This window comes from Ambystoma mexicanum, chromosome 8, assembly GCF_040938575.1.
Source record: "Ambystoma mexicanum isolate Mex_15411 chromosome 8, UKY_AmexF1_1, whole genome shotgun sequence".
NCBI lineage: Eukaryota > Metazoa > Chordata > Amphibia > Caudata > Ambystomatidae > Ambystoma > Ambystoma mexicanum.
Genome location: NC_090929.1, coordinates 1181288498 through 1181303079, shown reverse-complemented (window position 1 = coordinate 1181303079; position 14582 = coordinate 1181288498). Strand labels below are relative to the sequence as shown.

General features: G+C 44.9%; 1 protein-coding gene across 2 annotated transcripts; it reads right to left on the bottom strand.

Annotated features, from left to right (window-relative positions):
- Nucleotides 1-1094: 1094 nt before the first annotated feature.
- Nucleotides 1095-11205, bottom strand: LOC138472860 (uncharacterized). Of its 2 annotated transcripts, XM_069611244.1 has the most exons (8): nt 10257-11205; nt 10063-10181; nt 9846-9971; nt 8900-8965; nt 7939-8027; nt 7346-7451; nt 2507-2586; nt 1095-1533 (listed from the first exon to the last, which is right to left on the bottom strand). In XM_069611244.1, exons 1-7 carry the CDS (start codon nt 10927-10929, stop codon nt 2578-2580), a joined length of 1188 nt encoding a protein of 395 aa, XP_069467345.1. In that variant the 5' UTR covers nt 10930-11205; the 3' UTR covers nt 1095-1533; nt 2507-2577. The 2 variants fall into 2 exon arrangements, with proteins under 2 accessions (XP_069467345.1, XP_069467346.1); XM_069611245.1 differs by lacking the exons at nt 1095-1533; nt 2507-2586; nt 7939-8027 and having other exon boundaries at nt 7345-7451.
- Nucleotides 11206-14582: the final 3377 nt, after the last annotated feature.

Genomic DNA, 14582 nt, shown 5'->3' with positions numbered 1-14582 from the left:
AGCTGTAATAATTGGTATCCCCTTCAGAAAAAGAATGGGATGGCTTCCAGAAGCTGTCAGAGTGTAGGCTTATGATGTACTCCCCTCCCCAAAAAAAGGGATAGTTCAAGCAGTGCGTTGTTAAATGTTACCCCTCAACATCAAGGGGATACCAAATATTACAACCCTATATTAGCTGTAATATTTGGTATCCCCTTAAAAAAACAGGTGGGATAGCTTCCAGAAGGAGGCATAGTGTAGACAAACGATGTACTCCCCCCTGCAATGCAAGGGATAGTTCAAGCAGTGCGTTGTTAAATGTTACCCCTCAAAATCAAGGGGATACCAAATATTACAACCCTATATCAGCTGTAATATTTGGTATCCCCTTCAGAAAAAGAATGGGATGGCTTCCAGAAGCTGTCAGAGTGTAGGCTTATGATGTACTCCCCTCCCCAATGAAAGGGATAGTTCAAGCAGTGCGTTGTTAAATGTTACCCCTCAACATCAAGGGGATACCAAATATTACAACCCTATATTAGCTATAATATTTGGTATCCCCTTCAAAAAACAGGTGGGATAGCTTCCAGAAGGAGGCATAGTGTAGACAAACAATGTACTCCCCCCTGCAATGCAAGGGATAGTTCAAGCAGTGCGTTGTTAAATGTTACCCCTCAAAATCAAGGGGATACCAAATATTACAACCCTAGATCAGCTGTAATATTTGGTATCCCCTTCAAAAAAAGGATGGGATGGCTTCCAGAAGCTGACACAGTGAAGGCTAATGATGTACTCCCCTCCCCAATGCAAGCGATAGTTCAAGCAGTGCTTTGTTAAATGTTACCCCTCAACATCAGGGGGATACCAAATATCTGCTCCCCACGCTATTCTTTTCGTCCATGCAATGATCTTTCTTGCGCAAAGTTGTTAGCGCAGATTTAGTGCTTTTTTTGTAAATTAGGCCCATGGACTCCTACTGCAAGTACCATATTCTAAACGTACAATGCTGAAGTGAAATTGGCAGGAAACAAATATTACAAATATTGAACAGTGGTAACTTATGCCATTGCCTGCAGGTAATGTCAAGGATTTATATACTCCATTCCAAACCAAGACACAACATAACTTCAAACTTTATTTTACAAATACTTATTATGTACATGAAAACTGCAAGTAGCATTCACTTTCTTTTCTTTACTTTACTCTTAAACATGACAAGTATATAGTCTGCAAATTGAGGACCAAGTTGGAGCAGCTCATTTTGAAAGTGCTTCTTCCCACAAATAACATATGCAGCAAATCCACATTAATGTCAATGCTGCTGAGTACTGGCAGTCCAGAAAAGGCATGGGTATCATACAATCACTTTAAACCCAGTCACATACAGAGGCACCCATGGTGGCATAGAGGCTTTCGCATAACCTACGGGTTATCACTTCTTTGGCATCTCCTATAGCATCTGTAGCACAGAAATGTTGAACACTCATCAGCTGGTCTTTGTTCTTTGTCAGTACAGGCCAAGTGGAACCATAGATTGCAGGTATCACACGCAATCTAAACAAAATATGAACAGTAGTTTAGGATTCAAGTAACGTTAAATGCGGTCAGCATCACTACATATGGCAATAGTTATTAAAATACTGTATTTATGAAATCAACGGTAAAGAACATTAATTGAAATGAAAGAAAAATAACAGATTACCAACTATGTATGTGAATGCCAGGGCTTCAAATCAAAACACTAACAGTTTTACATAGAATAATTTCCACATAGTTGTGTGTCGAATTGTAAATTATTGCAGCCTTGGTGTTCAATACATTGAATATACATATATACAATGTGCAATGTGACGGATCGCAGAATTCAGTCACTTCTCCACAGTGGGGAGCCTTTCCCGGTGAGGCTAGGGAGGTGAGCTTGCTATGAGATACCCACCTTAGTGGTAGAGGCAAGCGAAACTTCACCGTAAGAGAGCCCCACCCCTTGGGGAGTAAAACTCCCATTTCAAAGATGAACTCGATAAGTTACTCACCCACAACCCACCCCCAAAAACTTATATCCAAAGAAATGAATGTGCGTTACTGGGGTGTAGAAACCTTTTATCTATGTGTGAAGAAAAATGAGTACACTACTGTGAAGAAGACCGTCCGAGTAATGCAAAGTACTCCGATAATATAGAGATGTTTGACGCTCTGCCGGGGAAAGCCTAGCTTTGCGAGATAAATCCTGTTGGGGAGAAAAGCCCAGGAGATTTGAATTAGCTGTGCAAGGAAAGCTGAACCAGACCGGGCCACGCAGCCTCCAAGCATTTACACAAAGTGGCGAGTGAAGGCGACATGAGAAAAGGCTGAAGTGAGAATAACTGAGGCAAGGAGACATCAGACAAGTTAGAGTCCATGGAGGATGCGTGACCGGGAGTTGGTGGAGTGCGACGTCCAATGTTCTCATAAGACTACTTGTGACTTAGCCAATCTTTGAAATAACAGTTAGGAATGAAAACAAAACACTGAAAATCATATGTATTACCCAATTTTGCACCCCATCACTCTGTCCATCAACGGTCGAAGTAACCTCTGCACAAATGTGGCACAGATTACTCATGTCATCTGTAAGAAGTCATAAAAATACAGTTTACTATGTGTACATGAAATATTGTAAATATACAGGCAATTTATATTCACTTTAAAGACACAGTATGGTAAGTTACTTCATGAAAATCACATGAGCACTTGAAGAATGTTGTCCATTAAATTACACGCACAATATACTTCACACATACCAGAGGTACGTTGTATTTTATGGCAGTTTAATCAAAGTTGTTCACACAGGACAATGCAATGTGCATCCTGCAATAATTTTAACAATATCATATAGCCTTTTATCCTGACTTTAAGTGCCAGTAATGACATAATTTTTTAGTGGTAGGGAACCTGCTAAGCTCCAGCTTTTGGATGGACATAAGTCAAGTGCCCCACCGGCAAACTCCTAGTCAGCCCATCTGGTAAAGTGCTGGTATTCATGAAAACTGGAACTTTAATTCCGGACCGCCGAAACTGAGTGAGGCCCTTTGATTGCATGCTTACTGCTTATTTTTTCGTTTTCAATATCTTAACAATGTGGTCCAATGTCATTCTCATGACTGTTATGTTGGTGTTTGGTAGGCAAGATTGTATGCAGTGACCCTCAGGGAGACTACGCCAGTCTTGTCCTCTTGGTATTAGGTAACCCACTTATTGGTATAGGTCTGTACTACACAAGTTGGTAGTGTGACTGAACATCCAGGCTTATCTCAAGAGAGTTCAAGGTGATCTGTAGAGCTGTAGCATCAAAATGCACAAATACAAGTATTCAAATAACACTTACACTCAAGGTTTTCTAGTAAAATAATTATTTATGTAATGGTTAGGTTTTAATAAGCATTCTTTAAAAAGGACAATGTGCAACATTAAAAATACACTTCATAACACGTTCTCACAATCAAGATAAGCAAGTAGATATTTGTGAGAGAAGCTTCATACACACTTCCTACACCCTGAGGTGACTTCACTAAGTAGGACAGTATTGGCATTTATATATCACTTTTGTGCTTGGTAAATTCTGAGGTTGGCAGAAAGCAAAGGTAAAAGGAAGGAAAAAGGTTAACAGGTTCTCAGAGCATGTGAGCACTTTCAAATCTTCCAATGAAGTCTAGATAAAAACCTTTACCAGCACTCTTAGTTAAAAACCAATGTCTCACCTATGAGGGACAGTTAGAATCAAAGTCAATGGGACAGAAGAGTCTGCAAGGAGCCAAAACAGCCAAAGTCAATTTGGAGCAAAGTCTATGGAGCGGAAGCACTTCTTAGAAAGCAAAAAGTCTTGCACAAAGTTGGAGAGTTTGTTGCAGAAAAGCACTGTTGGGACACGATCGTTTAAACTTTGTCAAACGTTAGAGCTAAAATATCTCTAGAAAGGCAGCTACTGCAAGTCTCAACTGATACAAGCAAGCTACAGACAAAGAGGTAAGTACCCCTGAGTCAGAACAGTACCATAGTTTAAAAGAAGAGGATCCAGCTGGCTTCTATCCTGGTTGCAGACTTGCAGATCCTGGGTTCCTGGGCCTCAGTCGTGGGGACAAGAGGAAGGACGTCTGGAGGACTCCTGCACAGCAGTTTGGAGGTTGGCGGCAGCTATGGGCTCTTTTCAGTTTAGCGGCCCTTTGCGGTTTCAGCTACTGTCAATTAGCACCACCGCAGATCTTGGAGACTGGATGGGCTTCCATCGCTCTCTGAGTCCAGCGGTCTGGTGTGGTGACTCGAGCTTGGGTCGTCCTGCTTCCGGAGAGTCCTCAGGATTTTCCTGGAGCTTCGGTATGGCTTAAAGTCGATGCACTCGACTATGGATTTCTCGACCCTTGGCACTTCGTTCCAGCAGTACAGGGAGTTGGGGAAGGTCTTCCAGCAAAGTTCTTCTTGGGGTTAGCTGGTCTCACCAACCCAAGGGTAGAAGTTGTCCTTTCCAGAGCTGCTCTTGTCGATTAGGAAAAGCAGTTTCAGCACAGCAGCAGGGCTTCACCAGGCAGTTCAACGGTCCAGGAGGATGCCGCAAGCTTCTCTTCACAATTCCTTTGTCGGATGTTTCTTCCAGTGGTGGACTGTCTGTTAAACGGGATATCATATCGTGCCTCCTTTATAGTATATATTGGCCTAAGCCCAGTCGCTCTGCGAAGAAATCCGCGTTGTAAAGTTCTGATTTTAGATCGACTTTGCCGCCATTTTAGGTTCATCCGCCATTTTGATTCTCGCTCCAAAGTCACCCTGTGTTCTAAAATGGTGGACAGTGTTCTTCTGTTTGTAACATGGCCGACTCGACCTTCGCATTTGGGTTAGTGCCTAAACTGCCCGCAGGCCAAATGTTAGGGTCATGTAATTAGACCTTGTCCTTCATTGACCTGTGGATTGAGGATTACCTGTGCCAACGAAACCGATCCGTGAGCATATATTAAGCACAATGTTGTTTAAATACTGAATGCGAACATTTGAACTACATTGTATAAAACGTGTACGAAGGCTTAATGTTAAATCCGAAGATACACTGTTCCTATTGTGACCTGTTTGTGTATGAACTAGGAATAACCCATATGCATATAGATGACCAAATTAGTAGTGAACCCGGCACAAACCCCTAACCCGAAGAATGATTGACCTATAGGTGGGCTGGACATCAGATTAGAAATTGTATAAAAGAGCAAATGTTCTGATTTACAGTCCCACTCACTACACACACTGAAAGGCCTGGTATTCGCTGTGATGTACTGAGGGCCAGATAGCTATCCGATACTTTGTTCATTTGAAAACTGTTCAGTTACTTTGAATAAAGATCTGTGAATCTTTATAACCTGTGTTTGGTGTATTTCCTTCGAAGGTACTCGGCCTCGATATTTCCTTTTGCTTTTACATGTCTTCAATACAAGAAGCCTCGCCTTTCATGCAGGTTTCTCCCATTCATGCACAGCCTAGCTGTCACTCACAGCAGGCTGGCTGTCCTATAAGGACAGCCAGCCAATAAGGACTGGGTGCATTCAGGTTACGAAGGAGACTAAGGACAGGGAGTTTCGGGCACCTCCCTCGCTTCCTTGTTTTGCGTGCAGAGTAAAACCCAAGAGAGACCTCACAAGCAAGAAATGGCAAAAAAAGAAGACTGGGGCCTTTTTGACAAAATGGTCACCCATGGGCTGCAGCTGACAATTCAGCCAGCGGTAGAAAAGCACAATGGTAGGAAAATTAATCCACTGCCACAAGCCATTAAAAGTCGTGAGGGTAACATAAAAAAGATATTACATGAGTAAGTAGGAAAAGGAGCTACTAAGTAACCCACCAGCACTCCACGTAAGATGGTGTGTGCTGGACCAAAAGGAAAGTAAAGTCAATTTCACTTCACTATACTTGGGAACTGTAGTTCACCCAAGAAAAGGTATTTAAACCTTCAGAGAAATCTAAAGGATTTCTTTGTGACACTGCACTGAAGGTGCTGTGTGTCACCATACAAAAAGTATATTCCTATGGAGTTTGTCAGACTACAAAAACAAAGGAAATGCAACTACAAATCAGATCAAAACACATGAGTGAGTGAGAAAAAGGGTGTCACTCGCTCCATGGTTAAAAATAAAAAGTCCTAAAGTCCAGCAAGAGCTGGGGGTCTCTAAGGTTGAAGGGAATTAGCACAGAAATGTAAATTGTCCCTAACAGTGTTTTCCCAAAATCTATGCCCAAAAGTACCAACCATTTATATCTTTTTTTAAAATCCTGGAATGGGGCTTGCATAACAGCCTGAAGTAGCTTTCTATTTCTTCCCTTCCAATTTCAATGGCTTGACAAGTAACAGCTGTTCTGGAGACAATGGGCCTCATTACGAGTCCGTCGGTAACCGAGGCGGTAAAACCGCCTGGTTACCGCCGGACTCGTATTACCATTCCGCCTCTGTGATTTCCGGAATTACCGGGGCATTACAACCCCGGTTTTCTGGGAATCACGGAGGCGGAATGGTGTAAATCCCCATTCCCATTGAGTCCTATGGGACTCAATGGAAATGGGGATCATGGAAACACCGGCAGCATCTCGTGGTGCTGCCGGTGTTTCCTCGTCCGCCTGCATGCGGGAGGTGTTAAACCCGGCAGGTCAGACCTGGCGGGAACATCACCTCCCGCCTGCAGGGGTCGGACTCAGGCGGTCCGGAAACAACGGTGGCGACGGGTTTACCGCCACCGTTATTTCTGGACCGCCTGGGTCGTAATGAGGCCAAATGTCTGTCTATGCCGGTATATTGTATGCAATTACTCTGCAGACAGTTCATGAGTACTGATCATAAAATACATTGACAATGAAAAATAGTACATACTAATTCTTTCAAATCTGGTTTAAACCTATCAGGTTCTTATTTCTTTGTCTGAAACTTGTCCATTAACATATTAATACAAACAGGATTATGAACTAAGACTTTACCAGAAGCTGCAATACCTGACTGATTTATTAAGCTCTCAGCTATCTCCCTTCGATATTTATTGAGTGCATCCATGCTACTCTCGAAAACAACTGCTTCCTCCTCTAAAAGGTATTCTGCAAACTAAAATTATAATAATTATGTGGTTTGTTTGCACAATAGACATGTTAGCAGGTCTACAACTACTTTAGCATTTTTCATTTTACATATGTGCTTCTAAACAGAACAGTCAAGTACAAATGAAATGCTTTGCATAATTGATAGTGACCTAGACAAATAAAAACCGTACTGTGACATAGTAGAAGAGAGCTGTTTTGTACAGGATTTATTAAACATGTATATTCTGTCCGTCGGAAACGTAATGCGAAAAATATACTGATACATTACCTTGCAGACAAAAACACCACAAGATATACTGTCTAGTTGTTTTGGATGTGCAACACTGGAGCATGTCCACCTAGAGACTGGCACGTTTTTTCTTCTCATAAAAGCCCTAGATAGTAGAAAAACATTGCAGTTTTGAAGATGTTAAACTTCACTTCATAGCAATTCATAGCAATCTGTATAACATTAAGGTGGAAATTACAAATCAGCATTTTAAAACACCCAGTTTTAAAAATGTGGATAACGTACTTTCAATTACACTTGTCACAAACTTCATCAGGGCTAGTTTCCTAATGGTGTTTTTTTTAATGATTGACCGACGTGTGACCCATAGGGAATGAGCTCATTCATCCTCCAACTTTAAAGGGACTGATCTAGGTAGATTTTGATTCAGCCTGGAATGAATATTCCTACAGCACACTGATATTCATGTTCAGCTTCTGTGGTAAGCTTGCACAGAAGCTGCAATTCCTCAACATCGTTTTAGCACAAAACGGTGCCGAAGAAGAACATACACAGACCCGCATATTTACCTGAAATGTTTAAGTATAACATCCATAATCTTTGTAATACACATTGACGTGATCAATAGCTACCTTGTTACTTCTTTGCACTTTTGAATCTGACTGTCTAGTTCTCCCAAAGAGTTCAGGTATAACGCTCTCTTTTCACTGGGGTATATCGCCTAAAATGTAATACATTTTTGTAAAATAAAATTAGGTTTTGTTTTTTAAAGTGCTACTAATCATATTTGGAAATAAAAATACCAGATTTACATTTGTAAATTATTATTGGCATGTAGTTGTATATTTGTCATGCATTAACAATTAATGGAGGATACTCCCACAAGGTTGGAGGTAGCCTTGCCCCGAAAACTGGCAGGCTACCTCCAAACTTGCAAGAAAGTCCGGCACGCGCAAATGGGCAATTACCGGGGTATTCCGGCCCCGCCGGACCCGGTAATTGCCCTTTCACGGGTGCCGGAATCGGGTGATCCCCATTCCCATTTGAGCCCCATAGGGCTCAATCGGAATGGGGATGCCTGTAGCACCGGCACCATTCATAATGGTGCCTGTGCTACAGTCATGCTGTGCTCGTGGGTGCCTTTCATTCCACCAGGTCAGACCTGGCGGAATGAAAGGCACATGCAAGCACAGCTCGGAGTTTGCCGGTCCGGATACAATGGTACCGGCAAGCTGACCGGTACCATTGTTTCCAGACCGGCAAGCTCGTAATGAGGCCCATTATAGTGTAAAAGGAAATGCATTCATGTCCCACAATCTGTTCCTTATTGTATCCCATCAGAAAGTGCAAGGAGTGTTGCCTTCAAACCGTTCTATGCTCTTTACATAGCTAAGCATTTCAAATGCAAAATCTGTGCACTCTTCCGTTGCACATATGATTATACTCGGCAAATGGTCAAAAATTAGATGATTGCTGTGGTGTCCACTGTAGACTATTTGCAAAATAGCCTTTGTAATTTATGACATTTAAAAAATGACCAATACTTTGTAACAAACAGGGAAAATGTACAAGGAGATAGTACGATTCCCTTACCACTAATGTCCAATGATGAGCATCATTAACAACTCCCAACAGCAACTTGTACTGCAATGGATCAACCTATAAGAAGGATGAAAGCATTGAATGTGAGATGCAGGAACAATTGCCCATGTTAAAATCCAGCCATTAATTATTTATTAAAGAAAAAGGAACACCAAGGTCTGTGTTTTGGTTAATACCAATTGATAACAAAAAGTGGATCATAGAGCAAATAATGGTGAAAAGGAAAACAATACCATTAAGGTGTGAGCACTTTACTGGTCAGGTAAGAGTGGTTGGCAAAAGTTAAGGCTTAGCATGCTACCCAAAAATCTCTCACTTCGCCTGGATTTGCCTATTCATAGTCGGAGATCAAAGTCACCTAGTTGGTAGTTTTCCAAATCCTGAGACTTAAATCCAGCAGTCCTTACGACTTAAAATCCTGGATACAAGAGGCACCCAAGTGCAATAACAATCAATTTATTCCAGATAAAAGAAATTTCAAAAATAGCAGAAAGATGAATGTGACCATTAAGGGACTAGTCAGACTGTAGTGCCTGTTCCACAGACGCAAAATGGCTGTGGCTAACTACTGAGGGCTGGATAGGATTTCTTCAGTCTGCAGCAACTTCATTGCCATAATTATTTCTAATGAACAATCCAGTTGTGTCAATTTGATCATCATGACATAATAAAAGTATAGCTAGGCTTTAAGGCCTATAAAGTGGATGGCAGATGTTCCAACCCAGGTCACCCCTTGGCTCTCCTTGAGCCAGTACACCACAATTTGTATCTACTCTATGTGAACCATGCATATAGTAAGGAGTTGATTATAATTGTCACAATTCACTACAGGACACATTTGTTAAATGTACCAGGGGCAAACATTTTCAACATTGTACGCAATTTTGTATGTGCACATTGCAGTCAAAAATGAATAACATTATGTAAAACCTCTAACCTTTTTCATTAATGGTGGTTTTCCATGCCAAATCAGGGTCATGGCGTAGCTATCGATATAGAACACTTCATCACTGGATTCTTTATTATGTGTCCGTACTTGTCCGAACAAGTGTGCATTGATCACCTGCAATACTGAACAATGTTACAACTGGAAAAGTGTGAACCAGGTACATTTATGACTATATTGCTATGGGATTTAAAATTTAGATTTTTACCTGACTTTCCAGCTGCTTGCCTGGTTGAAGGCATACAAGATCTGAGTCGAAGATGTTGTAATGACCGATCTTTGAAACCAATACATGTCCTGTTACATTGTTCCAAACATCATCAATACCTGAAAATAAATCACAGTCCTAAGTAATAACAACATCAATGCAAGTATTAAAGTTCACTGTGTTCATTTACTTACAGTGATATGGTTCTTTGTATTCAACACAATTAATGGAAACACTTGGGTTCTCCAGAGAACCTAAATCTACTGTGGTGGTTGTCTTTTTGCAAGGAGCGGAGTTACAATGTGCATTCATTTCAGAAACTTGTCCTGGTAATTCATTGATCACACAGCTGCATTTTTGTTGCTGTTGTACAGTGCATGTGTTTTTATGGCTCACTGGCATAGTCAATTGGGTTTCAGACCATGCAGTGTTTATATCTGAAAGTTGTAGTGTATCTGCAGCTACATTTGTCTTAGCAGATATTTGTTGATTTAAATCTTCTGTAGATTTTGACAAGGTTTTGAAATCATCCAAAGTGGATACACTTTCTTTATCTATACATAGTTCTTTCAAATCCGATGGATCTGTGGGATTTGGTAGGACCAACATTGGAAGGGACACAGGAATCTCGTCTGGGACTGGACCTTTCAATTTTGTCACTGCACATTTTAAGATTTGTGTGGGTATGTGCTCAGTAACTTCCTTAAATATTTGTATATGATCACTGTTAATTTTTGGAAAAAGGTTTCCCGAATTGTCACGCAGATCTATGAGTTTACCAGAAATGTTTTCAACAACAAAAGGTCCGAAGAAGGATGGGTCTAACTTTCCTCCTATTCTTTGTGAGGATCGAATGTTTTTTCTCATAACCTTGTCACCGATCTTGATTTCAGGGTCCCGTTTTTGTGCCGTCACTCTATTTTTTATTTTCTGTGCCGATTTGTTCAGGTTTTCTCGAACAACATCTAAGACACTGTCACGAAATGAAATACACTCTGATATAATTTCATTACCAGCAAACTTCTCAATGTCTGCTTGTGGAACCTAAAACATCAAAACAAAGTACTTTATTAATACTCCTGTATTAGTGTAACAAACTATGGTTATTTGCAATCCGACAAAAATTCATCAAATCGCAACAGAATAAAAGGAACAAGTTACTTACCTGTAACTGTTGTTCTCCAGCATGGGTCTGGCATGGATTCACATGCTCATGAATATTCCCCGTCGTCAGGCTGGGAATCCTCGGTAAAGAAAAAACCAGTATCAGTTTCGTTTCTGATCTGTCTTTCGTAGTAATAACCAATCACTGGTCTCTGCGTCATACTGACCACAGCCAATGACTGCCCTCTACCTAAGCACCGCCTCTGGCAGCCATCTTCAGATTTGGAAGCACGTGAAGTGGCAGTATGACCAAGTGAAGAGCCGCAGAGGGGTAGGCGGGAGGGTTCGCATGTGAATCCATGCCAGACCCATGCTGGAGAACAACAGTTACAGGTAAGTAACTTGTTCCTTCTCCAGCATGGGGTCTGGCATGGATTCACATGCTCATGAATAAAGAATACATAGCAGTACACACATGCACAACCACGGGAGGTGGCAAAGGCTCAACATTAAGCATTACATCAAACTCAACATTAAGCATTTTACCTCCTCACCAGGCTCACCTCAGGCGAACACTTTGCGCAGCACTGCTTGGCCGACCCTGGACTCCTCCCTGGAATCCCGATCGACGCAGTAGAACTTTGTGAAGGTGTGCGTCGACCTCCACGTAGCAGCCCTGCATATGTCCAGCAGGGGCACACCAGAAAGGAACGCTGTGGTAGCTGCGATCGCTCTGGTGGAATGGGCTCTCGGACGGCCAGGCAGCGGTCGGTTTGCCAACCGATGACAGTACATGATACAGCCGGAGAGCCATCTGGAAATGGAAGCCTTCGAGAGAGCCTTCCCCTGATTGACAGGTCCAAAGTTCACAAAGAGTTGTGACGTCTTCCGAAAACCCTTCGTGCGGTCCACGTAGAACTTCAGCGCTCTAGCTACATCCAGCGAGTGCAAAGTCCTCTCAGCCGGCGACGAAGGCGACGGGAAGAACACAGGTAACACCAAGGGTTCGTTGAGATGGAAGTCCGACGGTACCTTGGGCATGAAGGAGGGGTGCGTCCTGAGCACTACCCTCGTGTCGTGGAAAGTCAAGTACGGGGCCTTGCAGGAAAGGGCCTGGATCTCTCCCACTCGTCGTGCGGAGGTGATGGCCACAAGAAAAGCTGTTTTCCACGATAGAAACTTCAACGGGGCCGAGTGCAGAGGCTCGAACGGAGGTCCCATGAGCTTGGTCAGCACCACGTTGAGCTCCCACGCCGGGGCCGGAGCCTTCACCGGCGGGAACGATCTGAACAGTCCCTTCATGAACTCTTTCACCAGACGATGAGACCACAAGGACGTCCGCCCCGTGGTTCTGGTGTATCGGGAGATCGCAGCAAGATGAATCTTGATGGACGCGTGTGCCAGACCAGCTTTGGCCAGCGTCAGCAGGTACGGCAGTACTTGGGGGGCCGTAATCCGTAGAGGGTTAATCTTCTGTGCGTGGCACCAGACAGAGAACCTCTTCCATTTGTGTCCGTAGCATTTAAGAGTCGAGGACGCCCTGGCCTTTGCAAGAACCTCTCTGCAATCGGCCGGTATGTCGTATCCTCCAAACTCTAGCGCTGCAGGAGCCAGGCCTGCAAGTTCAGCGACTTCGGGTCGTGGTGGAGGATGGCGCCTCCTTCCCTGGAGAGTAGATCCGCGTCCGCCGGCAGCTTGATCGGCGGGGACGCTGACAAGTCCAGAAGGTCCGGGAACCATATCTGCCTCGGCCACGCAGGTGCGACGAGGATCATCCTGCACCGTGACCTCTTGAGCTGGTTGACGAGCCGGATTAGCAGAGGCAAGGGAGGGAACGCGTAGAGGAACAGGCCCTCCCAGGGGAACGAGAAAGCATCGCCCATGCTCCTCGTCTGGGGAAACCTGCTGGCGAACCTCCGGCACTTGGTGTTCGTCGCCGTCGCGAACAGGTCGATCTGGGGTGTGCCCCACCGTCGGAAGAGGCGATCCACCAGATCCTGCCGTAGTTCCCACTCGTGGCACGAGCGCAGCTCCCTGCTGAGTGAGTCGGCGATGGTGTTTTTTATCCCTGCCAGATGAAACGGCACCAGAAAAATCCCTTGGGCAACGGCCCAATGCCACAGGTCCTGCGCCTCCTTGGACAGCGCTGGGGACCTGGTTCCTGGTTCCGCCCTGTTTCCTGATGTAAAACATGGTGGTGGTGTTGTCGGTGAAGATCCTCACCACCTTGCCCTTGAGGGATGGAAGGAAGGACCTGAGGGCCCAAAACACTGCACGGAGCTCCAGGACGTTGATATGCAGGGACTTCTCCGTCGGGAGCCAGAGTCCCCTTGCGTGCAGATTTTCGGTGTGCGCTCCCCACCCTTCCAGGGAGGCATCCGTGGTCACGGTCTCCTGGTGGGCTGGGGTCTGGAAGTCCATGCCCGCCGTCAAATGCGCGCGGGTGCCCCACCACCGTATCGCTCGTCGGAAACTCTCGTCGAGCTTGATCCTTTCCTCGAAGCTGCCCGTCGTCTGGATCCAGCGCGCATCCAGGAATTCTTGCAACGGGCGCATCCGGAGCCTGCACATGGGAATGAGGTAGATGCAGGAAGACATCATCCCGAGGAGGGACTTGATGGACCTCACTTTGGCCGCGTCGGCCACCAACATCCGTTGCACCTTGCCCAAGATGGTCCTGGTCCTCTCCTCCGACGGGGAGGCCAGAAGGGACACTGTGTCGAGCCTGGCTCCCAGAAACAGTGCGACTTGCGCGGGCACCAGGTGGGATTTGGCGTAGTTCACGGAGAATCCCAGGTCCGTGAGGAGTTGGACGGTCCTTGCTGTGTGGACCACGGCGAGCTCCCTCGTCTTGGCGCGGATGAGCCAGTCGTCCAGGTAGGGGTAGACGTGAATCCCCTCGCGGCGCAGCTGCGCCGCCACCGGTGCGAGGCACTTGGTGAATACCCTGGGTGCCGACCGTAGTCCGAAGGGAAGGGCTTTGAACTGGTAATGACGCCCTTGGACCACGAATCTGAGGAATTTGCGGTGCCCCTTTAGGATGGGAATGTGGAAGTAGGCATCCTCCAAATCCAACGACGATAGGAAGTCTCCTTCCTCCAGCTGACCCAGGACGTGCTGGAGGGTGACCATCCGGAACTTCTGCGCCTTGATGAACTTGTTCAGACGTCGCAGGTCCAGGATGGGGCGCCATCCTCCCGTCTTCTTCTTCACGAGGAAGTATCTCGAGTAGACTCCGGAGCCCCGAAGCCTCTTTGGGACGAGTTCGATGGCGCCTTTTGTGAGCATCGCCTTTACCTCCAGGAGAAGTTGAGGGACGTGAAGTTCTTTCCTGGCCACGGGGGGGACGCGCGGGCACCTTCTTTGAAACTCGAGCGCGTGGCCCCGGGCCAGGGCGTCCAGCACCCAACGGTCGG

Excerpts from the sequence above, each read along its gene's own strand:
- LOC138472860 (XM_069611244.1), bottom strand. The coding sequence starts at position 10,929 with ATGAGAAAAAACATTCGATCCTCACAAAGAATAGGAGGAAAGTTAGAC. Across the intron at positions 9,972-10,062 it reads GCAAGCAGCTGGAAAGTCAG|GTGATCAATGCACACTTGTT; the intron begins GTAAAAATCTAA and ends TCAGTATTGCAG. Across the intron at positions 8,966-9,845 it reads AACCACCATTAATGAAAAAG|GTTGATCCATTGCAGTACAA; the intron begins GTTAGAGGTTTT and ends TCCTTCTTATAG.